General features: G+C 52.0%; 2 protein-coding genes across 8 annotated transcripts in view; one reads left to right on the top strand and one right to left on the bottom strand.

Annotated features, from left to right (window-relative positions):
- Positions 1-25,907, top strand: PI4KB (phosphatidylinositol 4-kinase beta). Of its 6 annotated transcripts, none has more exons than XM_008695664.2 (13): positions 1-136; positions 7,529-8,465; positions 12,972-13,016; positions 15,416-15,643; positions 16,711-16,938; positions 18,756-18,865; positions 19,406-19,510; positions 19,733-19,856; positions 20,623-20,888; positions 23,427-23,559; positions 23,813-23,933; positions 24,590-24,652; positions 25,044-25,907. In XM_008695664.2, exons 2-13 carry the CDS (start codon positions 7,557-7,559, stop codon positions 25,223-25,225), a joined length of 2,514 nt encoding a protein of 837 aa, XP_008693886.1. In that variant the 5' UTR covers positions 1-136; positions 7,529-7,556; the 3' UTR covers positions 25,226-25,907. The 6 variants fall into 6 exon arrangements, with proteins under 6 accessions (XP_008693886.1, XP_040482694.1, XP_040482691.1 ...); XM_040626760.1 differs by having other exon boundaries at positions 20,782-20,888; XM_040626757.1 differs by lacking the exon at positions 24,590-24,652.
- A 233-nt stretch (positions 25,908-26,140) lies between these two features.
- ZNF687 (zinc finger protein 687) overlaps positions 26,141-27,636 on the bottom strand; it is a 10,415-nt gene continuing 8,919 nt past the window's right edge. For both annotated transcript variants that reach the window (XM_040626753.1, XM_040626754.1), the window contains exons 8-9: positions 27,406-27,547; positions 26,141-27,260 (exon numbers count right to left, since the gene is read on the bottom strand). In XM_040626753.1, the coding sequence (XP_040482687.1) occupies positions 26,763-27,260; positions 27,406-27,547 (640 nt within the window). In that variant the 3' untranslated portion in view covers positions 26,141-26,762. The remainder of the gene's footprint in view (positions 27,261-27,405; positions 27,548-27,636) is intronic.

Genomic DNA, 27,636 nt, shown 5'->3' on the forward strand with positions numbered 1-27,636 from the left:
TGGCTCAGCCGCCGCCGCCGCTGTCAGGGAAGCGCAGGCGGCCAATGGAACCCGGGAGCGGCCGCTGCTGCTGAGGCGGCGGTGTCCGCAGCCCGACCCCGACCGCCCGCACCCCCTCCGCGGGCGTCCCCAGGAGGTAAGCGACTCCTACCCCGTGAGTCTCCCTGGCCCTGTGAGTCGGGGGGTCCCTCTCCCACCCTGTCCCGCACAGCCTCCCCCCGCCCCCACACCTAGGTTTGACTACAAAACTGCCCTCCGGGTGGCAGCTGCACCCCGGGTGCCTTCTCCACCCTTTCCCCTCAAGTCTGGGGTCTTCCTCTGCTTTTTTGGCTTCCTCTTCTGTTTAGCTCCTCCCTCCGCCCCGGGGATCCCCCCCCCCACACACACACACATACCCTTATCCCTGTTGCCTCCGTCCCGGATTATTTTCTAAGTCACGAACCCTTTCCACATCAGGGTACTCTGTAATGTCCATCCTTGTTTGCCCTTCCTCGTCATCTGTGTTCCTGCCCCAAACCTTTCCCACAGCCTCCGCCTACATCCCTTTTCCTATTTTTGCTCCTTTCCTCGGATGTCTCCGTGCAACCCCAGCACAGGGTTCCCATTTCCCCGAGCTCTCTCTTCCCCGTGGTCCTCTATTCCTCTGTTGCTGATTCCATTACCTCAGCGCCGCCCACCCAGCTCCTGGCTTCCAAGAATTGCCTATTCCCCTCCCCTTAAGGAATCTCAGGCCCTCATCGTCCTTCCCAAAGTACCATTTGCATTGTACTTTGACCTTAATCCTTACCCTTCTCTAGAGTGCTTTATGATCCCTGTAACTTGCTTTAGCTTCCCGTTCACCCTCTCCTCAATACCCCAACCTCTGGAGGTTTGCGCCTATAGAAAAGACCTGACAGTGCCCCTTCCCATTCAGGATTTCCGTCTCTGACACCTTCTCTCTCGAGTTTCAAGGATTTTACTGATCCTTGTGACCCTTGGTTTTGTTTTCCCTGGGTCTTTATGTGTTCTCTGTCACATTCTTTATCTCTATATACCACTTATTTCAGGATCCCCTGAACCTTGAACTAAGAGGAGAATGTGTTGGGAGGAGGGGGGGGGGGCTCAGCTGTCTCACTCAGGCTTTTCTGGACAGAAGGGTTTTTCTGAAGGATGGAGTAAGTTTTGAAGAAGTTCCTATCGGATTCCACTTTGTTGGCTACCCAGGATCAGCCACTAGGAGGGATGAACAGGCCTTCATGGAAACTGTAAGATTGTGAGATATTTTGTTTTGGATTACTTAATTTTAGGCTTGTCCTTAAGGGATCACTGAGTAGAGTGTCTTCCAGATCCAAAAGGAGTCAATTTATTGTCTGTGGCTTACTGGAATAGTTTGGTTGATTCCATAAGGGCTTAGGCCTACGGTGGGGTTGAGGGTAGCTGGGAAAAGAAACATGAGACATTAGAAACAGCTTGGACATTCAGTATCAGGACTCCTGGGTTCAGCTTGTGACTTCCTCACTTGACCTCTAGAGTGACCTTTTGGGGAGAATGGCCCACTCTGTGGGCATCAGTGCAGTATAGGCTGCTTGTAGAATGTGGGTTGGGGGGAAAATTAGACTCGGCTTACTTGTTTACAAAACATTCTGGGTTTCACAGACAAAAGGCATTTCTTAGTAGTGGTTTAGCTGACCTGAGAGTTTTCCTTCATTGTGATCTCTCTGTTGGGTCTTTCTAGTCAACAGCTGTGGCAATAACTCCATTTGAAAGACAAGCTCCAGGCCTGCTTCCTTTGTCTGCCTTGCCTTCTCTCTCCACTACATGAAGTTGCTGACCACCTGTGCTGTTCCTCTTGGACTTGATCCATAACTCCAGATTCTATAGGTGGAAAGTATGTTTGTGGGAAGGCCCTTTGAGGAAGATGGCTGGAAAAGAGACTTTGGAGTGAGGTGGGAGTGGGACTCGGGAAACTAGTTGCTCCCTTGTATGCCATGTCTCTCTTGGCCTGTGATATTGAAGGGGGCACATGAAGTTGCATTTATCTTCCAATTTTAGGTCTTTTTGAAAATAATCATGCTTCCTCTTCCCACTTCTCCCTTGTCTCCCTCTTCATTTGTTAGCCCGAGTGCAGTCTCCTCATCCTGCTTTGTAGGAGTAGTTTCACTCCTTGAAAACCCCCCCAAAGAGAAATCATATTTCCCCTAGTTTCCCTGCTTCGTTCTCAGCTGGGTCCATGCTGCATGAGAACATGTTTGCTGAACGCCATCCAAAGGAGCAAATTGAGATTCTTTGATTTGGGGAAGAACTTTGGGAGGAACCTTTCAGTAATTGGCATGAGACAAGAGAGGGCCTAGTCCAAGCGCATTTGGGGCTTGCAGCAGGGAGGAACAGTTCAGAGAGAGGTGAGTGCACAGGTTACTTTCTTTGCCATCTGCCTGTTTCAGCAGGGGCTCCCAGAGCTGGCTTGGGCTGTCTGACTGGAATCTGCTTATCCCAGCTCCCATGGCCCTGCGCAGAGACTTCTCAGCCTGATTCAATATTGACTTAACAACCCTGAGACCACTGCCTTCCCTACCATTCTGCCACTAGCTCGAGATGCCCTCTTCCCTGATGCCAATCCCTCAGTGGGGCCTTTACATGATTCCTGCTAGGGCCTGAGCCTACTTCACTGTTCGGCCCTGAGTTTCTATGAGGAAAAAGTGGTACTTCATCTCCACTTTGTCCATTGAGGTCAAGGGGGAAAGACGAGCTGAGACCTTTTTACCAAAAGGTTTGAGTTAGACTTTAAGATATGAGGAGGAACTTCTCATCAGCAGAACAGGCAGCCTAGGGTGATACGGAGTCTCTTTGGAAAAGACTTCTTTTAAAAGCTTCTTTTAAAAGAAGAGCAACTTCTTTTAAAAAGTTATCAAAGGTGGGGCGCCTGGCTGGCTCAGTTGGTGGAGCACACAACTCTTGGCCTCTGACTTGTAAGTTCAAGCCCCACGTTGAGTGTAGAGATTACTTAAAAAAGTAAAATCTTTAAAAGAAAATTATTATCAAAGGCAAACATGCACTTGGTACTAAATCCAATGGTACTTAAGAGTTTATGATGAAATCAACAGTCCCTTTCCATTCTTCCCACTCCTCCTTTAGAGTTAACATCTTAATTATCTCAATGTTTGTTTCTTTTTGTTTTTTTTTAAGATTTTATTTATTTGATAGAGACACAGTGAGAGAGAGGGAACACAAGCAGGGGGAGTGGGAGAGGGAGAAGCAGGATTCCCACTGAGCAGGGAGCCTGATACGGGCCCGATCCCAGGACCTGGGATCATGACCTGAGTGGAAGGCAGATGCTTAACGACTGAGCCACCCAGGCACCCCTCAATGTTTATTTCTGAAGGTTATCACCATAGCATTGGATAAAATGCTTGTGCCTCTATTTCTTGATTTATTAATTGTTACAAAAGAGGATTGAACTTTAGAGGATTTGCACTTCTTGTTTATATAATTGTCATTTTTATTTATTAGAAGCCTGTGTCATTGTAAATAACATACGTGAACTTCCCTTTCTTTTCCATGAACTTGTAACAGTCTCTCTTAACTACCCACCTTGTAGGATGAAGATAGTGGCTTCACTATCCTTTTTTCCAACTCACATGATCCATCTCAAAGGGAGGAAAATTGAGCTTGCCTACCTGCTTGGAAATCAGATGGTCTCTTAAGACAATTCCATGAGAATTCAGGAGCCTGTAAAAACATGAGGATTGTTCTGAACCAATCCATATTTTTCTAGTCCCCCAAGAACGGAATGGTCATTAACTGGTGAGGGGATTGATTTGGGGCTCTCTTCTGTGCTGTCCTAGGGGAGACCAATCCAGGAAATCCTTTAATAGAGATCGTTAGGGGGTCGGAGGGTTCTTTGCCTGAAATCTTTTGAGGTGATGAGAAGCTGGAAGTCAGGTTAAATATCCCCTCCCTCTAGAGTTTTTGCAGACATTTACTTAAATACTAGGTCATACAGAACACAAGCATGTACACCCTGTCTGTCCTCGATAGCCGCTGCTGTGCTCAGCCCTGAACAGCCCCTGATGCTCAGAGAAGGACTGCCTACATTGCCGAGACGATTAGCTGTGGAGCCCCATCAGTTGTTAACACTCCCCACTCCCACCCCAGCGCCTCGAAGCCAGCTGCTAGGCTGGGGTTGGGAGAGGTCTCTTTCGGCTCCTTCATCATCTAAGCGGAAGGCCAGTTTAGGCTCCCAGTGTGAAATGTGGAGTCTCAGTTATTTGAACATCCTTGAGAGCATTGGAGCCATTTGATATTAAAAGTTTGGATTTTCTCCTTTTTTCCTATTCTCTTACAAGGTGAAGGGTGATGAATACCGGACCTCTTCCTTTTTTCTTTCGCTTTCTAATCCTTTCACTTTCTTTAGAATAGTTACTTAACCAAAATATATTGTCTTTGCTTTTGAAAATGAATGAATTGATGTTGAAGACCATATTAGGACTTAGGTTTTGAAGAATCCCTTTCCTATCTCTTATTGTCTAAATTGGCAACTCAACACTTCTCCCCCCATGACTTGTTTCAGATGGAGGCAATCCTTGAGGCTCAGGGAGGTGAGGGAGGTCCAGCTCCAATTTGGTAGTTTCTAGTGGCAGAGCCACTAGAGAGGAGTCCAGTTTTCCTGCATCTCTTGACACCATCTGGTTCCCTGGGGAATAAAGACTGTGAGACGGGGGATCTATTCAGTGGATAAGTCTTACCTGAGTACTATGATGCAGGATTCGTGGGTGAGCCCTGGAATAAATAATAATAATAATAATAATAATAATAATAGCATCCTTCCCTCCCCTCCTGGTGCCAGTAATAATCCATCCCAGTTGTGAAATTGTGATCAGCTGGGGCAGGCATCTGCTGAGTACCCTAGTGAGGTCTGAGGTGCTATATATATGGGAAGATGTCTGAATTTCATGTCCCTTGGAAGTTTTTGGGTTTCTTTTTTTTTAAGATTTTATTTATTTGAAAGAGAGAGCGAGAGCACACGCAGGCAGAGGGAGAGGGAGAAGCAGGCTCTCCGCTGGGCAGGAAGCCCGATGTGGGGCTCAGTCCAAGGACCCTGAGATCATGACCTGAGCCGAAGGCAGACGCTTAACCAACTGAGCCACTCAGGCGCCCCTCCCTTGGAAGTTTTGAAAAGTGAATTTTAGGAGCTTTCGTTAACTTGGAAGTCTCCAGAGTAGAGGGAAGGGGAAAGATTTGCCAAGCATAGAGAGATTGAGGGGGGGGAGTTGGTTGTATAACAAAATTGAGGCTATTATGTGAGTTTTTCAGCAGACCTAAAAGGTGGTGGTCTCAGTTGGATTAGAGTGCCCTGCAAAGGTGTGGCAAGGAGTGATTAAAGCGTTCTTATTATTTCTGTGTAACCTAAAGTTGCGAGTAGAGACAGATCCACATAGGCAGCCATGCTGGTTCTACTGCTCAGAGGGCTCTTCCTAATTTCAGGAGAGAGCATGATGAACGAGTTGCCAGATTTTTACTGATACCAAGCTCAAGCTGCATCAGAGAAATTAAATTCAGGGATGGGAACTTCTTGTTTGACAGAGTTGGGAGAAAGATAAACTGAAGTAGCCTTTTTTGGCGATCTCTGAGAACAGAAGAGTTCCCCATCTGTCTTCCTGCAAGGCTTTAGTGGTGACTGCTGGGAGGCATGGAGCTAGGCTCTGTAGTGTTGGGCAGAGAAGAGTAACTGACTCTTAACATTTCAGAGGTGCAGGAAGAGGCACTGGACTGGAAGGGGGGTGGTGGAAAATGGGGCTTCCCAGAGTAATTAGAGAAATTGTATCAAAATCCTCCTTTCACCTACCCAAAGTTATATGCACCCAGATTCACTAGCATCAAAGGTAATGTCACTAATAGTTGGAAACTACCTGCATTTCAGCTCTCCAGTAAATTCTGCCTTCCTCTTGCTTACGCTCTTGAGTTGATCTTAGACTCACTCTTATTTGTGTTTTTGTGAAGAGGCCTCTGAGCCCATTGTTGGCTCTGGAGCTGGGTTGATCTGACATTAACATGTGCCCCTCCCAGTCCCTGCTTTGAGATTTCCTTCTGTTCTACACTCTTCTGATCCAAATTTGGTGGGGCTCCGAAGAATCGTTCTAGGAGGGCAGTGGCTTTAGTCAGCAATGTTCTCACTCCAGAAAGGGATTCTTGGTGATGTGATTCCTGTTCCTCCCCATTCTTTGGATGTTATAGACCCATGAGCTCTAGCTGAATTCTTTTTGCCTTCTCCCAGCCTTCCAGTTCTTTGGCTATGTGTATGATAATGGAGAAAGTAGCGTTGGGGTAGGAGAGGGCTATCATAAATGTTTTGGGAGATTCTTAGACAACAAATGTAATTCTAATTCACTTTTCTTATAAGCAGTATATGTGTGTGCACACACACTCGTACACATACACACTGTTTACTAACTTGTTAGGTGATTAGGATTCACCTAACATTTATTGAGTACTACTGTGTGCCAAGGACTGTGCTAGATCCTTCTACACTCATAAAGTTTTCCCACACAGCAACAATGAGAAGTAGATATGTTTTTCCCATTTTGCAGTTGAGGAAACAAACTCAGAAGATATATGGTTTGCATAAGTTTACACATCTCATAATGACAGAGCCAGGATCTTGAATCCCAGCCCATCTGACTCCAAGTTCAGGAGTCTTTCCACTATACTTAACTGCTGCAGCACTTGAGGAAGAGGGAATGATGTCATGAAGTCAGACAAGCAGAGAAACGGCACAGTTCAGCAAGGTTATTTGTGGTTGTTGAGCTGTTTTCTTCTCGGTGACGCCTGGATGGTATTGCTGGCCCTTAGTCCTTGGGAACTTTGAGTCTGAAGGGAAGGTAAGAAAGTATCTGTAGCTAGAAAACACATCAGGACTTGGATACCAGGGGCATCTGGCTGTTTCGGTTGGAAGAGAGTGGGACTGTTGATCTCACGGTCTTGAGTTCGATCGAGCCCCACACTGCGTGTAGAGATTACTTAAATAAAAAATAAAACTTAAAAAAAAAAAGACTTTGATACTGAATGGAGGTGAGATGCTAAGACCCGTGTCTGGAGTGTTATATGAGTGAGGAAATACAATCTAAAGAGGAAAAGAGAAAGGTTATTGGCAGGCGTGTCAAGGGAGACACAAAAAGAACACAAAGATAGAAAAGCATTTGAAGAGTTAGGGACAGGGAATAAGACCCGAATTGCTTTCCAGTCTACCTGAAGAATTTGTAAACTTATGTAAACGTAACATTTTTTTTTTGCAGACGCAAGGTAGGAACAGAGGCTAAGCTGATAGCTAAGCGCAGAAGGAAGGAAGAGTGATGCGGCAATCAGCAGGGGAGGTAGTGAGGGAGGCTTCCTGGCAGATGACTTCTTATCTGATTTTGAAGGAGTCCAGGAAGACAAAAGAGAGGAGGTGCCTGGGAAGGTTTCATGTAGACGAAAGGAAGACCTGAGGATGGCACCACTAACCAGTATGTGTGTATGTGTCTCCTTTTCTGTTTCTCCCTCTTTCCTCCCGTAGCTTGGAAGCTCGAAGTCTGGCTGTGGCCATGGGAGACATGGTGGTGGAACCTGCCCCCCTGAAGCCAACTTGTGAGCCCACTCCTGGCCCGCCAGGGAATAATGGGGGTTCCTTGCTAGGCGTCATCACAGAGGGGGTCGGGGAACTATCAGTGATTGACCGTGAGGTGGCCCAGAAGGCCTGCCAGGAGGTGCTGGAGCAAGTCAAGCTTTTGCGTGGAGGCGTGGCTGTATCTAGCACAGACAGCCCACTGGAGCTGGTCAATGGGGATGTTTTGGACAGTGCGATCCGTTGCTTGGACGATCCACCTGCCCAGATAAGGGAGGAGGAAGATGAAATGGGGGCCACGGTGGCCTCGGGCACAGCCAAGGGAGCAAGGAGGCGACGGCAGAACAACTCAGCCAAACAGTCCTGGCTGCTGAGGCTATTTGAGTCAAAACTATTTGACATCTCCATGGCCATTTCATACCTGTACAACTCCAAAGAGCCTGGAGTACAAGCCTACATCGGCAACCGGCTCTTCTGCTTTCGCAACGAGGATGTGGATTTCTACCTGCCCCAGTTGCTTAACATGTACATCCACATGGACGAGGACGTGGGTGACGCCATCAAGCCCTACATAGTCCATCGCTGCCGCCAGAGCATTAACTTTTCCCTCCAGTGCGCCCTGTTGCTTGGGGCCTACTCTTCAGACATGCACATTTCCACTCAGCGACACTCCCGTGGGACCAAGCTCCGGAAGCTGATTCTCTCAGATGAGCTGAAGCCAGCTCACCGGAAGAGGGAGCTGCCCTCCTTGAGCCCAGCCCCTGACATGGGGCTGTCCCCCTCTAAGAGGACTCACCAGCGCTCTAAGTCCGATGCCACCGCCAGCATAAGTCTCAGCAGCAACCTGAAACGAACAGCCAGCAACCCTAAAGTGGAAAATGAGGATGAGGTAAAATGCCTGGGAGGGGCAGCGGGGCAAGACGGCATGGAGACAGGATGTCTGACATACAGTTCCTCTGTCCTTTTCTTTCCTTCCCTCTGTTTCATTTCACTGATAAACGCATGGGATGTCAGAGTGGAAAAGGATCTTAGAATTCATGTATTCCTACTGTCTCGTTTTACAAAGGAACAACTCAGAGACCTAGAGAAATGGAAGTGACTTGCCTCAGGTCATGTAGCTAATAGCAAGGCTGACACTCCCGACCAGTTGTTTTTACTCAACTTCTGCCATTCCATTAACTACTTACTTACTGAGAACTGTGGCAGAGACCCTACCCACCCTGACTTGAGACCTGGGTTATCTACCAGAACCTCTCAGGGTAGCAGCCACCAGGGAGGAAAAGGGATGGCGAGTGTGCTGGGGGGAGGGGTATTAAATAGAGCCTTAACTTCATTCTCCTGGTTGCTCCTCCTCATATTCCCTCTGCCCCACTCTCCAGAGATTCTGCCTTTTGTTGACTTAAGAGTAGGGTTCATTCGTATCACTGAGGCATCTGCAGAATGCCCTCATGCCTGCCTTTCCTGAGGGGAAGGGATGTCTTAGCATTTGGGAAAAGCACAGAGGGAAGAGGGAAACGGTCTTCGTGTAGAGTAAATCTTGGGCATGCCCAGAGTCTAGTCAGAGACCTGAAGTCTGGAAAGAAGAGAAGGCTGCAGGAGCAGTTGGGGGTGTCCAGAGCAGTGAAGAGATAAGCACATCAGTAGGTTATGCCCACCTTCCATTCTGTGTCTGGACAGATAGCTTGGGAAGTTGCCAGTGGACAACCAAGTGTCAGTGACCTGGTGTCCCAGCCAGACAATGATGCCCCAGTCCCCCCACTCTGACTCACCACTGTCCCAGCTCTCATCCTGGCTGCCAGCCCAGCCTAGGAAAGAAGGGGAGAAAAGAACAAGGAATTTGCACTTGTTGGAAAATGCGTATAGCCGTGGTGCTGGCATCTGCCTCTGTGGGGCACATAACCCACCCACGGTTTTGATACAATAGGACTTCTTTTCAGCTTCTTTCAGAGTGACTAGGGAAGGGGAAAGGCAGGATGGAGGGAGACTGTAGAGCCTGCTTTCTGGAAATTTGGGATTTTGTTGTGATAACTTAATAACAGTGAAGCTAAAAGAGTTAACATTGGGCACTTATTCTGTGCCAAGCATCGTGCCAAGTACTTTACATACTTTACGTTTCATCCTCAACAGTCCTAAGAGACAGGGATTATTTTACCATTGAAGAGACAAGCTTAGAGAGGTGAGGTGATTTGTCCAGGGTCCCTCAGCTAGGCCTCAGATCACAGCCGGTGCTCTTAATCATTCAGCTGAGCCATCTTGCTCATTGCCCAGCATCTGTGTTCCCGTGCCCTCAGCTGTTCCGAGTCCACTTGGGGAAGAATGGCCTAGGTCCTAGCCATCCAGGTTTCCACAATTCCATGCACAGGCGGAAGAGCCCAACTGTTCTCAGAACCAAAATGGACCGTTTTCTGGTTGAGCTTGGCAAGGAAGTTCAAAGTCATGAAGGGAGGTTGTTGCAGAATAAGAAGAATCATCCAGATCTGGTGGGACTGAGGTCCTGAAGGGTTTGGGAGCTCCTCCTCTTGGGGTCAAGCCCATAGCAGTATGTGTGTGAGCAGCTGCAGGTGAGCCCCTTGGTGCCTCCAGTCAGGCATGGCTTTTCCCCGTGTGCATTTGGTAGTCATCATCTCAGGACCAGAAAAGTTGAGGCCTCGGGCCTACTCTGTGCTGGTCCTTGGTTCCTCTTCCTTGGATCTAACTCCTTCCCAAGATGGGACTATGAGTGACTCTGCGACACGGGTATTCTGTGAGAGCTTAAATCCTCTGGGGTGGCTTCTCTGGCTGCCATTCTTCCCAGCCTGGCTCCTTATCATAGGTTATTAGATCCAGGAAAGGAAGGAGATACCAGATCCCTAGGCATTCCTAGGTTACCTGATGCTGGCAGAATGAGACACCTGAATCCACTGTGCGTTCTTAGGAAATGTGAGAGCAGAAGTGAGAGAATAAATATGGATATCTCTAGGGGTCTGAGCACTGGAGTCTTCGGGCACAGAGGTCTGGCCAAACCCCTTTGGCAGTTCGAGGATATCTCTCAAGGCTTTTGTTCCCCAGATAGCAAGCGAATTGGTTTTCCTCCTTCTGCTCCTCCTCCCCTGTTACGCAACATTCATTCACTCAACGAATGAGCTTATACTGTGTGCACAGCCCATGCCAGAGGCAGTGAGGGATGAAGGGTAAAGTGCAGCTCTTCCCTCCAGGAACTTGTAATGTGGAGACCCCATTATCTGAGAGTCCATTTAGTGTGTGACTCTCAATTTTGTATACTGAAACTTTACTTAATTTATCAGTTCTAACAGTTTTTTGGTGGAATGTGGCTCTCTTGAAAAGCTGTTTCCTGCATATAAGGAGGAAGTCTACAGCTTACTAAACAAAGCACGTAATTATCTAAAGAGAAGCTCTGGAGGGTAAAGTGAGGCCACAGAGAAGAGGCCCTGGCTGTCGTGTAGCTCTCTTCCTGCCCAGAGTCTCCCTGCACGGTCATTTTCTGCCGAGATCTCACACAGGGTTCTGTTTTTTTAATGACGGCTCTTTCACGCTCTCCACTACAGGCCAAGGGCTCGAGCACGGGTTTCTCCCAGCCCCCATTTCAGCCCCCGAAGCCTACTGCTTCCAAGCAGTTTTTGTCAGCCTCATTGAAGGACTCTGCTCAGGTAGTCTTTCTTCCCATTAGTAACCAGATGGTAGACATTTTGGCCTAGAACAGGGCCCAGGGGTCAGAGATGATTTGGGTACCACCCCCACCCCACACCCTGCTCCACATAATGACACTCATAGTTGATCAGCTTTGTCTTTTCAGGACTATAACCTTTGTACAGAGAAATCTGCTGCATGTCACACTGGAAGCCCCAGTGGGCCTTCCAGCGTGATGTGGTGTGATGGCAGCTTCTTGGCCTCAGCTTTTCTCCTGGAGCTGACTCAGTAGGAGTGACTCAAGCCTACAGAGTAGGAGAGAGGGACAGATCATGATATACCTCCCTTCCCCCAGGGCTACTAATGAGTCAGACAGGAACGTCTGTGGAAGAATCAGCTGGAGCGTTGCTCGTGGAGCTAGTATCCTGCCTGCTGTTCCTTCCCCAGCCAGCTCATGGATAGAAATTGAACCACTAAGTCTGGCACCCTCACTGCCTCAGTTCTCCCTGCCACCTCTACCCAAAGCAGAGGGGTTGTTGCCTTGGGAGAGTGGTTGGCCCGCCTTCTCCCTCCAAGTGCCCCTCTCCTCAGATTCTTCAAGGAATGACCTGACTATAGGACCTCCAGCTAGAAGAGAATGTAAACCATGGAATGGAATTAAGCAGATGCTTGGAATGCTGACTGCAGAGTAGAAGCTCGGTGACCACTGCCCTCCTGACCTGGGAGCTCCCAGGACTTTGTCTAAGTCCAGGCCCCTGCCCTCCTGCACGTTTGTGCATGCGTGTTGCCCCTTCTCCCTGCCCCGGCGGACCTTGGTGGACAGAACCCAGGATGGGCTCATGGACAAGCTGCAGTAGAGCTGCCGAAAGCGAGTTTGACCACAGCTCTTTCCCCTGTTTTGCTCACGGGCACCAGTAAGACACAGGCATGGGGTGAGATTTAGATAAATCTCCTAGGCTGGGACCTGGACAGCTGCTGCTCGGCTACTCAGCTTTCTCAGGTGGTTGCAGCTAGGACCAGCTCCCCAACTGAGGTCCAAAAATTGTAGTTTACTGAGTGTGACACGAAATGGCCTGATAGGAAGTCTGCAGAGGTTGAGTGTAGGAGAGTTATCCATCCTGTATGCCCAGCAGCATCTAGCCCAGGGGTGTCACGCCCAGGGCCTGGGGTGGCCCTCATCACATGGCTCAAGGTTGGGACTGGTCTTCCCAGGATGATAATGAGGCTGATTGAAAAGGAGACACCTCTGGCACTGAAAGTTCAGCTCTTCTGCTTCCTCCCTGACATTCACAAGAAGCTGAAGGAATGCAGGCTTTCCAGTATGGGGGCCATGCTGCTTGTTAAATTCAGTTCCTTTGTGGTGGTTTCCACAGAGAAGAGTTTGGTTGGGAGCGTGTTGAGTGACTGAAGAGAAAGCAGGCAGTTTGGCAGTGCAGTTACCGCCCCGAGGCACCCAGCTGTAAGGTCTGTCCTGGAGGGAGAGCTCGGTACAGGCTAGGAGAGAAGGGGAGAAAGTGAAAAGCTGAGGCCTTCTGTCTCTTCAGCCATTCTGACCTCATGGTCTGAGCCAGCCCTCCAGTGTCTCCCACAAGGGTCAAGAATTTGGGCAAGTCGTGTTTCTGGGTTGACTTTCTCTCATTAAAGCAGCCAGGTAGAGATACACGAGAGAAGCAGTTACGATCCAAGTTGGAGCTAAATTCTTTGCCTTTGTCTCTCTCCCCTCCCTCCCTGCCCGTCCTCCTCCCCTTGCCCTCTGGCCCTTTCCCAGGAGCTCTCCTCCAGCACCGAGAGTATTGATAATTCATTCAGTTCCGTAAGTGGGGCCAGGCTGGGACTGGGTGGCAGGCTCCCCCCTGTGGCCGCATTTCCTCTCCGTCCCCAGGTCTTCTGAGTCCCCAGGCCAAGGCTGGAATTAAAAGGTGCCTTTTCTTCCTGGGAGATCAGTCCCTCCCTCCCAGGGCTCCCCAGACTGGAGGAGTCCACTGCCCTTTGTCACCAGTGCCCTGAGCCCAGGCTTAGTCCGGCTGGATCCTTCTCCCAGACACAGCTGGGATGCAGTGCAACTCAGCCCCCAGTTCCTGGGTCTCTAGAGCAAACAGCTGGGAGAGAGGTAGAATTTACCCCTGGATTGGAGCCAAGAACTGCTTGGCAGAAACCCCCAGGATCCTGTTTCTCCCATCCAGAACCTTTGCCCCATGGCTTCTGCCATCAGACCATTGGTTCTTCTAAATGCTAGGCCCTGTGCTGGGGGAGCAGACCCCAAAAGTAACAGGATTTGGCCTGAAGGAAAGCTTTACCTCCCCACAGCTGGTTTTCTTTTTTAGTTTCAACCATCTTTCTTCCAGGTCTGAGTTCTTCCCTTTCCCAGCTCACTGTCCAGGAGGTTCCTTAATCTGCATTCTCCTTTCTTGTTCCCTCTGGACTAACCCCTGACCCTCTGGTCCCACAGGGTCTCAGACCTTGTTGCTGGGCAGAGACGTGAGAGGAAATGCTGGACCCTCTGGGAGTTTGGATGATTTTTTTACATTTTCTTTTTGATTTGTCTACCCAATCAGTTTTCTCCGTTCTGTGCTGATCCCCTTTCAGTCATGATTCCTATCTCCTCCCATGTGGCAGGGCCTGTCTCGAGGCCTGTGGTCACATCTCCAACATGCTGAAGGAACGTAGGGGCCCCGACCCAAATGCTGATTTGAAGATGGGAAGGAATTCTGCCTTTTCTAATCTGAGATGACTATGAATTGGTTGGGGTGAAGGGTCCTTGGAACAGTGACCATTTGCCACCTGAGTGGATGGATTAGGGGATCAGGATGAATGAAGGAGTGAGTTTCCAGATTTCCTCTTCCTTTCTTTTGCTTTCTCCCTGAGGCTCCTGGGATATTTCCAGGGACCACAGAAGCCCAGTTCTACTGTCTTCCTGTCTTGATCTCTTTTCAACCCCGTCTCCCAGAGCATCCCCGATTGATTCCGACACCCTGTTTCATTATTATGTGGGACCCTCAGCCAGCCCCCAGTGGGGCAGAGGCTGAGAGATGAGCTATTCCTTTGAACCCTGGCTCTTTGCACATGTAGAGATGGGCCTGATACTACCCAGCTTTCGAAAGAAGCTCTTTTTTGTAGTGTGAGAGAGTGAGGGTAAAAATTCTTAGTTCTCAGGAAACTAAGCAGGATCCACAGAGAGGGAGAGAAAGGCCTGGTGAGTGAAATACTGTTTCTATAAGAAGAGGAATGTTCTTATCTAGCTGAGGGGAGCTGGGGTGGGGATGCTGGTGGCTACCTTGATAAAGTGCCCTTAGTGGTAGAAGGACTTAGGCTGGGAAAAGAGCCCTTCTTTGTGTCCATCTTTTCCCCCACCCTCACCTCACCACCCGGACGGACTTTGCCCTTTCTGGGAATGATGAAGTACCCAGTCTGAGGAGCCAAGCTCACAGCAGGGAGCTAATATGGGGAGCCTATCCCTGAGAGGTAGGGGAGGAGGATGTAAGGAGGAATCACCGAAAGAGACAGACCTTCAGGGCCTTTGTCAAGGGCTGAAAGGAGCTGTTGCTTTCTCCACCCACTCCCCACATCCACCTCCCTCCATCTGCTTTTTCTGTCCCCGTTGATTGTTCCCTCATTAATGCAAAGTCTGCTCATCCCCTTCACATCCCCTGCATGTGTGCTGACCCCTTTAAGAGATTGTGGGGTGGACAGGGGGATGCTATGAAAGGTAACAAAAGTCATTTGAATGGAGTAAGTCCTCCTTCTTTGAAAGGCGACATAATGACGCAGAGCGCCCCTCCCTAGCCTTGGGGGGCACTGGCAGTGCCCCTCAGCAGAGACTCAGCCCACGGATCTGGAGATAAGTGAAGCACGTCATGTCAGCTGCTTATGCAGCTCTGCTCTCTGGATGTTGTCCCCCGACCCATCTCAAAGCCTTGGGACAGTTTGTAACAAACTCAGGTCCCAGAGAAGAGGGGTACCTCCCAGTGACACAGATTCATACCCCCTTCACCCTCAAGAATCAGCCTGTGGAGGAGTGGGCTGGCTTTTCTACCTTTTCCCAGCTGAATTTGTCAGGGGTGGAGTGGTGGGACCTCCCACCAGTGCTGAAAGGTAGCTCCTTCCCTAGAGTTCTCCAGACATTGGGATCCATGACCAGGAGTGACTAAGTGGGTGGGCCACTTTTTTCTATGGTTTCTTCACCGTCTTTTACTTTGCCCCAACCTCCTGTAGCCTGTCAGACTGGCTCCTGAGCGAGAATTCATCAAGTCCCTGATGGCGATTGGCAAGCGGCTGGCCACGCTCCCCACCAAGGAGCAGAAAACACAGCGGCTGATCTCAGAGCTCTCCCTGCTCAACCATAAGCTCCCTGCCCGAGTCTGGCTGCCCACTGCTGGCTTTGACCACCACGTGGTCCGTGTGCCCCACACCCAGGCTGTTGTCCTCAACTCCAAGGACAAGGTAGGTGGGCTCTGGCTCAAACCCTACCCCCATTTGACCCCTCCCGTGGTTGTCCAGGTTTGTGTGTGCACCAGGGACGCCCCACCAACATCCTCGCCTCCACAGTTCATGCGCATGTGTCAGTCTTGACTTTACCTCAGTGCTGTTGTGATTCTGGGGGCCCTCTTGTTCCCCTCCTTGGGGCTTGTTTTTCTGGACCAAAGAGGCCTAACCTTTTCAGCTTGCCTCTTCCTTCCCATGTCTCAGGAGAGAATTGCTCTCGAATCTCCTTCCAGCCCTTTGGTAGCTTTTCACCAGTCCTTCCATAACTCTTAGGCTTTCTAGGTACAGTGACAGTGGGAGTAGAGAAGTCTCTTATTTCCAGGATGTTTTCCAATCAGAATGGGAAGGTAAAAGGAGAGAATGTTGCTGAACTTATGTTGGAGAGAGTTAGCTGTTTGCTGATTGGAATGAGTACTGATGGTTCAGATTCTTCTTTCAGAAGAAGTATTGAGGATTAGAACCCTGCTTGGAACAGTGCCCGGCTTTTCCCGTCTCTGTCTGTCTTTAGGACAAGACCCTAAGATAGGCTCCCAGGCCTCTCTGAAGGTGGTAATTGATAGTTTTGCCCAAGTATATCATCTGTACCTGTTGAAGCCCAGCTGAAACATTTTATTTTTTAAAAGATTTTATTTATTTGAGAGAGAGAGAGAGATTGAGAGAATGAGTGGGAGGAGGGGCAGAGGGAGAAGCAGACTCCCTGCAGAGCAGGGAGCCCAATGCAGAACTCAGTCCCAGGACCCTGGGATCATGACCTGAGCCGAAGGCAGACGCTTACCCAACGGAGATACCCAGGTGCCCATCAGCTGAAACATTTTAAAGACCTGTGCACTCTCTCACCCAAATTCTTGAAATGCATGTTCACAGAACAAGTTCCTGCCTTGAATGTGGCATTCATAGTGTCAAGGGACTGACAGGTAAGGGTTGGAGCTAGGAGTGGGCAGCTGGAAAGACTGTTAGCAGAGTTGAGATTTGGGGGGCGGTGGTGGAGGGAATTCTATTCTCACACACACACACCGCCCCACCAGGCTCCCTACCTGATCTATGTGGAAGTCCTTGAATGTGAGAACTTCGACACCACCAACGTCCCCGCCCGGATACCCGAGAACCGAATTCGGAGCACACGGTCCGTGGAGAACCTGCCCGAATGCGGTATCACCCATGAGCAGCGGGCAGGCAGCTTCAGCACGGTGCCCAACTATGACAACGATGATGAGGCCTGGTCGGTGGATGACATAGGCGAGCTGCAGGTGGAGGTGAGGGAGCTCCCAGGAGGTGGTCCTGGGGCCCAGCACCCGTTCCCCAGGAGCTTTCATTGTATTCGAGACAAGGCAACACACCCTGAGACAGGCTGAGGCAAGTGCCCACACGGGTGAGGTAGGTAGTAATGGGGAGGAGGGGGAAAGCCCTGAATACCGCTAGTCTGGAATATTCAGGTGGAGCTCACTTTCCTGCAGAAGGAATTTAGGTTAAATATAAGGATGAACTTCTAAGCCTAAGGGAGTGAGGGAAACTGAAAATATTTATTGAACATCTGCTATATAAAGTTGTCTTAGGAAAGTAGAGAATAAGTCATACATTCATTCCTTCAAGAAATATTTATGGAGAGCCTTCTTGTTGCCAGCCTGGAGTACTGTGGACTTGTGAACCAGGGGCCCCTGCCTACAAGGAGTTTATGACCTAAAAAGAAAGGGAACCAAGCCAGTCAGCAGGTAGCTGTAGTGTGGTGAGGTCCAGGTTGTACTGCAGAAAGCGGGGCGTTTTGGCAGCCCTTGAGGGTGGGGGTAGGACTTAACTCCAGACTTGGGCCTGGGCACACCCCAGATGATTTCCTGAGTAGGAAATAGGTCAGCGGGGCCCTGAAGATGGGTAGGAATTTGCTGGACAGAACATTCCCAGCAGAGGGAAGAGCAAATGTGCAGAGACTGGAGGACGAGACAGCTCGGCCCAGTTGAGGAACCGAAGGACATTATGTGTGGCTGTGATGTGCAGTGTGGGTGAGAAGTGGTCAAGAAGGGGGCTGGAGAGGTTGGCGTGAGCCAGTTTGTAGGAAGGATCCTGTCAACTGTGGAAGGAAACTCGGACTCTCTGCTGGGGTTGTGAAGAGCCAGAGCCGCATTTTTTTTTTTTTTTAAGATTTTATTTATTTATTTGACAGAGATGGAGACAGCCAGCGAGAGAGGGAACACAAGCAGGGGGAGTGGGAGAGGAAGAAGCAGGCTCATAGCGGAGGAGCCTGATGTGGGGCCCGATCCCATAACGCCGGGATCACGCCCTGAGCCGAAGGCAGACGTAGAGCCGCATTTTATGTAGGACTCTGACACAACCAGATTTCACTTTGTGAAGACAGACTCTCTGCCCTTGAGCTTACAGTCCAATTAGGGAGATTGGACACAGACATTTAGGGGGAAGAATCTGTTTATAGGATATACAACAAGGCAGTGTGTGGTAAGTGCCAAGTGGAGTGGAGGATGCGATCTGCTCCGGAGGAAGAAGAAGGGAAGGGCCTTGCTGTGGACCATGGGGTCTGGTAGAATATTTTGTATTTGAGAGAGATGGGGAGATTAGACTGAATGGCTGAGACTGAAGAAATGGTCAGAGGGGCCTAGTTGGGAGAGGCTCTGTTCTGGACCCTACGGGAGAATGCAACTATAGCCAGGGAGAACTCCTAGTAGAAGGCTGAAAGTCCAGCTTTCTCTGGCAGTCGTGGCGGGGTCTTCTGGAGAATTTGTTAAACATACAGACTTCAGATCCCATTCCCAGTAATTCTACTTCAGACTGATGGTGGGATACGGCAATTTGCATTTTAGCAGCATCCCAGGTAATGCTGATGAGGTAGTTCACACTTACGGAAACATTGCTGTAAGGCCCGTGTGAGTGCCCAGGCGTTTGGGGTCCAAGTGGTGAGGATGGCGTGGCAGCAGGGCAGGCTTTCTGGAACAGAGCCCAGGCGGGGGTGGGGGTGGGGCGATCACGATGCAGGGGCGGCAAGCATGCAAAGTGACTGGAGGAGCGGGTGACAAAGTGAGGCCTGTGTTTGGCGCTTCTGACCCATGGTTCCCTGCTCTCCCAGCTCCCTGAAGTGCACACCAACAGCTGTGACAACATCTCCCAGTTCTCTGTGGACAGCATCACCAGCCAGGAGAGCAAGGAGCCTGTGTTCATAGCAGCAGGGGACATCCGGTATGGCCACACCACCCTGCCCCAAGTTCCTCCTCCCTCTCAGGCACTGTCTGTCTCTGTCCCTTTCCTGTCAGCCTCTCCTTTCCCTCTTCTCTGTCCTTACTCCATTCTTGTCCTGAAGTCCCCAAGCTTGAGGCAGTGAAGGTACAGGTTGAGAAATTACTGGGCTACCACAGAAGGAAGTTACGTTTAAGAGGACTCCAAAGGGATGAAAGCCCAGAGGAAGGAATTGGAACAGCAGTTCTTGGAGCGGGTCACACGTGTCAGAATCAAGGGAGAGGGAGGAGAGCTTGCTGGAAATGCAGATGCTGGAGCCACACCTGATCTGAATCAGAGACTCGGTGGAGAAATGGGGAGGGCCTGGTAACTTGCATTGCAACATGATAGCAAACCACCAGGTTAGCAAAACTCTCAGCCCAGGTTTCTATCTCTGTGTGCCCAGAATCAAGGAAAGAGTACAGGAAATGTCTAGACATCAGACAGGGACATGAGGCTCTGGGGTAACTCCTCCAAGCAAATGATATAGTTTCTTCCTGCTAGACGGCGGCTCTCGGAGCAGCTGGCTCACACCCCCACAGCCTTCAGACGAGACCCGGAAGACCCTTCTGCAGTTGCTCTCAAAGAGCCCTGGCAGGAGAAAGTAAGGTGAGTCGGGCGGGTGTGGTCGTTAGGCCCCTCCAAAGCTCAGAGGCAGCCTCAGGTACTCACCTCAGCGTCCGGATTATCCGCCAGTCTCTCCCAAACAATCAGGCTCCCAGGCATCTGAATCCTTGCCTTGTGGGGAGTCTGATTTGGACTTCAGGCGGAAGCGATGTCTGTCCTCTCCTGGCGTCAACGCTTTGACACATTTTGCTTCCTTCTTCACAGGCGAATCCGAGAGGGCTCCCCCTATGGCCACCTTCCCAACTGGCGGCTCCTGTCAGTCATTGTCAAGTGCGGGGATGATCTTCGGCAGGAGCTCCTGGCTTTCCAGGTGTTGAAGCAACTGCAGGTAAGAGGGGGGGGGAGGAAGAAGGGGAACTCAGCCCAGCTGAGGTGAGCGTGTAGGTTGTTACGCAGGTGGTTCCACGGGGAGCTCTGCCGGGGACCAGCTCCCTGCCCAGGTCTGAATTGGATGCAGACCAGCGGACGCTGGTGCTCCTTCCTTCCCCTGTCCACCTCCCTGGGAAGTACAGCCACAGGAACAGCTCCACAGCGACGCCTCGTGGCCCTTTTTGACCTGCGCCTGCTGTGATCTCTGAACTCGGGAGGCTGGATTTGTGCTTTAGTCTCCTAACTGGTCTGTGGCAGCTGCTCCGCAGTGTGCTGAGATGTCGATCCCCTGAACCTTTGGATTGGTCACCTGCAAGCAACTTCACCTGTTAATCCTATTCTTTCTATAAATATTGTGATTTTCTTAAGAGGCTTTCTCTGGACCTAAATCCTTTCCTGTCTTCTCCCTATTATTTGAATTTGGATTAATGGCTCAATCTCTGTGCCTTTGAGGTGTCAGTGTGAATTCCTGTTCTCCCTGCCTTTTTTGGGGCTTTCTACCTATATGATGCCTTTTCTCACATACTTCCCTGTATCTTTTTGAACCCTGGACTTCTTTCAGAACTCCCTGGTCCTCAGGGGGATCAGTGGGTTTTACTCATTTGATGGCCTAGAATCCACGGCCACAAGGATGGGAACTGTCCAAGGTGGGGGACAGGGGGAATTTTAGCCCCCTTCCCTAGTTTGGAAAGATGATAGTTTCGTGCCTCTGTGTCTCCTCACAGTCCATTTGGGAACAGGAGCGAGTGCCCCTGTGGATCAAGCCATACAAGATCCTTGTGATTTCTGCCGACAGTGGCATGATTGAGCCAGTGGTCAACGCCGTGTCCATTCACCAGGTGAAGAAGCAGTCACAGCTCTCCTTGCTCGATTACTTCCTGCAGGAGCATGGCAGTTACACCACTGAGGCGTTCCTCAGCGCGCAGCGCAACTTCGTACAAAGCTGTGCTGGCTACTGCTTGGTCTGCTACCTCCTGCAGGTGAAGGACAGGTGGGTGAACTCCTAACCTGTCCCCTCCTGACGGTCTCACTTGCTCCTCACCTCCCGTCGCCTAGACGTACAAGTGGAGCACACAGCACGTCTTAAGCAGAGACGTGTTGATGTGCCATTAAGCAGAGAGACATAAACAGGGGCTAGGGTCCAGGGGCAAAGAAGTGAAGGACTTGTGGGAGGAGCAAGGATTGGAGCGAACAGGGTCTCCAGGGACAAAGGAAGGGGAGGACCGGAAGCTGCGGGGGAAGGACGCTCCAGGCAAGGGCACGGCGCAGTGTGCCGGAAGCTCGGGCTACACTGGCTGGCAGAGGAGGAGGCGGTGGTGTCACAGGGAAGCCGCGGTCGGTCAGAAGGGCCTTCAGTATGAGGCTGAGGAGCTTTGTTTTGCACGCAGAGGGGTGACAAGATCCAGGCTGTGTTTAGGGACTGCCCCCCGGGCACAGACGGTGAGGGTGGATGTAAGTGGGTCTTCAGTAAAGCAGGAGGTCCTGAGGCCTGGCCCGAGGGTAGCGGTGGCCACCGAGAGCCAGAAAGAGAAGACGGGTATGAGGGCCACGGTGAGGTACAGTTGCAGCTCCCGGCCCTGACCTCTTCTTATTCCAACGTGTGAATTTCAGAACTTTTAAGTATCTCTCGTTTTGCCCAGAGCTGTCATTTCTTCCAATATCACACTGACCTTTGTGAGGTCCAGCTTCGCATATAGGCGAGCATGTCGGACAGAGATAACCACACCGCCTAGGGTCTTGCTTTCTAAGACAGTGACTCAGGGTCAGCCCCCTGAATGCGCCTGTGAGCCGCGCCTCTCACCGCGCAGAGGGCAGCCTCCTGAAAAGGCTGAGCTGCGGTGGCCCATGCTCCTTGGGTTCCCAGTGGCATGGCAGCACATGAAGACCTAACTCACAGGGCTGCTTCTCAGAAATCTAACATCTGTTAAGTGCCTGTCATTCTTCTGTTAAAACCCGACGAAAACCCTGTCAGGCAGGCGTTTTCTTGTGAGGGAAATGAGGGTCGGGGAGCTTTCAGAACCTCTGCTCATTCTACCCTGCCAGCCCTGTAAACGAGCCCGGCAGAGGCTCTGCATGTGCAGGCTGACGGGAAACGGAACTATATTTATAAGGAGTTTGGTTGCAAGCTTTCGACTGTCCCTGAAGTGGCAGGATTTTGAACCCAGGGCCCAGGGACTCTAGAGCTGAGCCCTGGATTGAATAAGTGGGTGGCAGGGAGGCAGGGGCTAGTCAGGCCTCTGGGCTTTCCTGTAGAAACTAATGTCTGGAAGATTTAGTCCATCCCTTTAAAGAGGGGGAGGGGGCAGGCAGCTGATAAACCTTTTCTAATAACGCAAAAAAAGAATCGTAGTGAAGCCATGAATGGAATCAGCCACTGGAAAAAAGTGGCAACAGTGAATGGGCCCCAAACTGAAATCAGGTGCGCGATCTCCCCAACTGCTTCAGAATGAGCCCCGAACACCTGTGCTTCTGGAGCTACTCCGGCAGTTAGGAGAGAAGCTGTCCCCGGCAGCCCTGGGTCCTTGTGCTCGAAAGTCACTTTTCCCCTCTGGGCCTCTGTTTCCTCACCTGCAAAATGAGAGGTTGGACGAGGACATCTAGAACCTTTCTTACTCCCAAGATGGTGCCTGTGTTGGTAAATTTTCTAATGCTTTCCCCAAGGGGGAAGGACTGAGGTGGGACCAGTTCTCCCTCCGTCCCGCTTGTGGCCAGTCAGACCAAAGAAGATGGCTTCAGACCAGGAGCTCTTAGCCTAACAAAGCCTCTGCTGACACGGAGGGGGTCGGTTATGCTGAATGGGCCTGGCTCACATGCTTAGCATGTTAATTGTTCCTCCTCCTGCTGGCCGTTCATGTGGGAATCACAGAGACCTGGGATTTATCTCCCTCTAACTCTTCTTCCTGCAGCTAGACCCTAGTAATTGCTTCCTGAGATTTTCTTTACATAAGTGATCTTACCAAATGGCTAAAACCTACTCCTCTGCTCCTCAGAGCCCCCACACAGTATTTAACATTTAAACTCCACTCAGCCCGCTCTCTTGTGGTGGGGCTCTTGCTCTGCAGTGGGCTGACGGGAATTACCAATAAAACTCGGTAAGTAGGGTCTGACTGGAGGCCTCCCACCGAGCGGAGGGCTTGGCCTCTGAGATGGTTGGCTGGAGCTATAGAGACCTTTCCTTGCTTCCAGGTTCTCTACTCAGCTGGAGTCAGTTTGGGTGCTAGAAGCATGATTTTTAAAAATGGGGATATTCTTAAACTGTTTTTAAGTTGTCAGTTAATGGTGATTTCGAAAAAAATCATGATGGCAGTTTCAGACCCCAGAGCCTTTGACAGCAGTTTACTTTTCTGATTTCCCTTCTTTCCTCTGATTAGCTTTAGGTCGTAAGAGGTTGGGCCCAGAGTTCTAGGCAGCAACAAACTTGGCAGGAGGCTCCCTAACCTGGTATCACGTGGCCAGGGTGTTGCAGCTTGAGGCTCCCGCCTCAGTCAGACTTACGACTGCCTCTTTCTCTCCTCTGCCCCCTCCTCAGACACAATGGAAACATCCTTTTGGATGCAGAAGGCCACATCATCCACATCGACTTTGGCTTCATCCTGTCCAGCTCACCCCGAAACCTGGGCTTTGAGACGTCAGCCTTTAAGCTGACCACAGAGTTTGTGGACGTGAGTCAGGAAGGAGAGGTGCCTCACTGTGTTCTTTCTCTGTCATGGGAGAGGGAGCTGTGGGCTCCCCCCAAATTAGGGACCAACAGAACAGAGACGGCAGCGAGTCAGGGTGAGGCTAGATGTCCTGGGAGGCTTCCTGCCTGAAAAGAGAGCGGGGAAGTCACGGAGTTTGGCATGTTTGCCCCGATGGAGGAAGTCCTGTCCCGGCTGGCTTGTGAGCCCCCGTACACATACAGGTCTCCCTTCGCAGGTGATGGGGGGCCTGGACGGCGACATGTTCAACTACTACAAGATGCTGATGCTGCAGGGGCTGATCGCTGCTCGGAAGCACATGGATAAAGTGGTGCAGATCGTGGAGATCATGCAGCAAGGTGGGCTGGGAAGAGGCCGTGCATTGGGGGTAGGGCAGTGCCCATAGAGTTTCAGGTTTCCCACTTAATGTTGGGGTCCTGGGGCATGGAACTTCCAAAACGTGGATTCTACCTCAAAACTGGGGGTGTGGTTTCCCGGAGGGTTTCCAAGCTCCAGTGCCATTTGTCCTTTGGGACATTCCTCCTGACTCCTGACAGGGATGGGAGGGGGTGGGGGGTACAGACTGCAGTAACTACCCCTTAGGCACCCTCAGGGAGAGAACAGCCCCATCTCCAGCCTCCCGGTCCCTACCCGTCTCCCCATCCCTTGTCCGCCTGATTTTTTGTTTCCTTCCATCCCTCTGGCTCTGCTCTTTGCCAGTCCAGGTGTTTCCGGTCACCACTTTCCTCCCTGTTGGCCCTTGACCACTGACTGCCCTGTCCCCAGCCCCCTTCCCTGTCCCAACACTGGCTCCTCTCGGTGCGCTGAAAGTATTTCCTCTCTGCTCTTGATCTGCTCTCCCTGAGCCATTTCCTCACTGCCTTGCCGCCCAGAGTCTCTCCTCTCCCAGCTCTTCTGGGCCCTCGTCTCCAGCCCCCTCCTCAAGGCTGCAGTGTGCACTTGGGCTGAGCTGCCAGTCTCCTCCTCCCCCCCCATCCCTGCCCCCACCCCGCAGGTTGTCGCCGTTGCTCGGGAGCATCCCCGGCTGGCCCCGTGATGACGGTGGCCCAGGTCATCTGTGAGTGTCAGACGTAGCATAGGCAGAGGCCTGCAACCAGATAAGTGCCCGGCTCAGGGCCCGTTCCCCAGACCCTCTTCCCAGCTTTCCCTCTGGGTCCTGAGACTCTGCTCCCTCCGCGCTTACTGGGGGCGATGTGGTGCCGGCCCTCTCCCCTTCCCTTACACCCTCACCTAGAGGGGCTTAGGAGTGTGGAAGAAGATGGGCTCAAGCCAGGGCCCCCCAACTCCACCTTCCCGTCCCAGGCAGAACCGCATCCGGTCAGGGAGCCCTCCGACGTGGGAGGGAGGGGGCACTTCAGATACCCCGGCTCTGTATCACTTGCTGTGGCTGTTACCGCTGCCCCTCCCCCCTTTCCTGCTGTGACCTGCTGTCCTCACCGCTCCCCCAGGTTCTCAGCTTCCTTGCTTCCATGGCTCCAGCACCATCCGCAACCTCAAGGAGCGGTTCCACATGAGCATGACGGAGGAGCAGCTCCAGCTGCTGGTGGAGCAGATGGTGGACGGCAGCATGCGGTCTATCACCACCAAACTCTACGACGGCTTCCAGTACCTCACCAACGGCATCATGTGACACCTGCTTCTCAGGCCCTGGAGTGCTGGGGGATTCGGAGCACCCTCCCCGGGAGGGGCCGTGTCCAAGAAACCCCAGACCAGGAAACCCCACCCACGGGAAATGGAAGGCAAGAAATACAAAGGATCATGTGGTAACGGTAGCGCTCCCCGGGGGTGGGAGAGCCGGCTGCGGGGCCCAGACTTGCTGGGGCTTCCCTGTCCCCGGCGGTGTCACTGTCCCCATGTGACAGACTGCAGGACTCGCACCCTCCAGAGAACAGAGGTGATAGACAGTGAGGGGCACTGGGGCCTTTCTTCTCACCAGGGTCCAAGAGGTTCTTTCCACAGGACATCCTTACTCCGTTCTGGGTCCCAGGAATGGGGGGGGAGGGAGCGGGGAAGAGAAGGTTCTTGGTACTTAGGACTTGATCCTGTGGTTGGCCTTTGGCCATGCTGCTGCCCAACTCTGTCCCCTCCCCGCGACTGGCCCAAGCCGAGCTCCCCTTGCTCTGGCGTAGGGTCTACACTTGCAGAGGTTCCCCATCCCAGGGGCGGGGAAGGGAAGGATCACGACCCCTCCAGTGGACAAGGGGATCAGCCGAGTCACAGGGGATTCCCTGGCCTGATCCCCTCCCCACACCCAGGGAACTAGCTCTCAACTTTTCAATTTTTGTTTGAAATAAAGTCCTTAGTTAGCCATCTGTGTCCTTTCCGGATTGTATTTTTTTCAGGGGTTGGGGGTAGGTGAGGATTATGAGCAGATGCCTCAGTGTCCTGGACGCCAGAGGCACCACGAAGAACGGGGTGGAAGAAGACTGCTCTTTCCCTGTCTCAGTCAGCGTTGCCTTGTTCTGGGAAGGGCCTCCCACCTTGACTCTCGCCCCCTCCCTGACAAGCCCACAATGTCCGGGTCACATAAAAAGAGGAGCCTGAATGGGGATTAAACCACGAGCAGTTTTAATGGTCTGGTTTTTCTCCCTCCCATTTCCCCACTGTTAGTATTATTACTACAAGAATAAAGGATTCCTGAGAGCCTGTCCCCTCCTCTCCCTTGGGCCCCCCTTGACAGGACTCATCCCTACCAACCCCCCTGGATTTCTGGGTAAAAAAAAAAAGTGAAAGGCACTGCAGGGGTGGGGGTGGGGGGCTCAAGTGCCAGGGAGTCTGAAGGATGGTGCAGGCGCAGGGCCAGGCCCTTGAGCGTTGAGAAGCATCCTGAGGGCCCCAGCGGGGGCCTTCCCTGGGCCCAGCTAACAGGCCTAGGAAAGTCCCTCCTCCCAGCCTGACCCACTCGGGGTCTGCGGCAGGAGGATAATTAGTGTTGGGCTCAGAAAGGAGGAATGGAGGGCCCACTCTACCAGGACCCAAAGGCCAAACCCAAAGGGGGGACTGCAAATCACTATGATCCTCAAAAGCCTGTGTTTGGGGGTTGGGGGAGAGGAGCTGAACAAAACATGAATTCGGATGAAATCCCTAGCCCAGGGACCAGACAGCAGCAGTGACCCAGGCTCCTGACGAAGAGGGAGGGGAGGGGGCGGGTCAGTCCAGGCCCGGGCCTAGTTGTCCCCACTGCCCCCTTGCCGAGCCCTGATGAATGCCATGCCGTGTGTGCGGAAATGGGTCTTGAGGTTGAGCGGGCTGTCGCAGCTCTTGCCACAGACCTTACAGGTCAGCGGGCCTCCAGGAGCAGGCAAGGGAGACTCTCCACCCTCTGGGTCAGACCTCAGTGGAGGAGGGGCCTCCTCTTCCCCATCACGCAGGCCCAGGGCACTGGCGCTACCCGCACCCCGTTTCTTCTTGTGGCTGATGAAACGGTGCCTGCTGAGAGAGCCGGGGGAGGCGAAGCACAAGCCACAGTCGAGGCACTGCTGGGCACCGCCATCCACCCTCAAGCCCACCATGAGGCTCTGCTCCACGGAGCCACTGCTCCGGTAGCGCAGGGGGCCGTGGCCTCCCGAGCCAGGCCCACCCCTGGGGGACTTGGCTGGAGGTGTTGTGCTGTCAGGCTCCTCACTACAGGAGTCAGAGGACTGGCGCCGTTTCCGTCCTTGCCCCTGGCGACGAGAGGGAAGAAATGAGGCCTCCCCCGATCCCCACGCTGATCCTGGCACCCCCGCCTAGCTTCCTGAGGCCAGGGCCTCCAACCCTGCGGCTTCCCAGTCCCACAGCCCTGAAACAGCAGGCTGGGCCTCTGCCTACCTGGGCTCTGGCACCGGGGCCCCGAGCCAGGGTGCTCCCCCGGCTGGGGGACTGGGCCCCGAGCGGCAAGCCATGCCGGACCTGGACGTGTTTCTCCAGGATGAGGCGGCTGCTGAAGGTGCGTTTTCCCTCTGTGCAATACCTACAGGGGGACAGCGGGCGGCGTGGGCGCCAGGGGACTGTCCCAAAGACCAAGGCCTGGGGCTTGGCGGGGGGGGGGGGGGGGCCCGG

The sequence above is a fragment of the Ursus maritimus genome, unplaced genomic scaffold (assembly GCF_017311325.1).
Source record: "Ursus maritimus isolate PB19 unplaced genomic scaffold, ASM1731132v1 scaffold_12, whole genome shotgun sequence".
Lineage (NCBI taxonomy): Eukaryota > Metazoa > Chordata > Mammalia > Carnivora > Ursidae > Ursus > Ursus maritimus.

Coding starts and splice junctions, on each gene's coding strand:
- PI4KB (XM_008695664.2), top strand. CDS start 7,557: ATGGGAGACATGGTGGTGGAACCTGCCCCCCTGAAGCCAACTTGTGAG. Junction 15,644..16,710: donor TCCTCAACTCCAAGGACAAG/GTAGGTGGGCTC, acceptor CCGCCCCACCAG/GCTCCCTACCTGATCTATGT. Junction 19,511..19,732: donor CCCTGGCAGGAGAAAGTAAG/GTGAGTCGGGCG, acceptor CCTTCTTCACAG/GCGAATCCGAGAGGGCTCCC.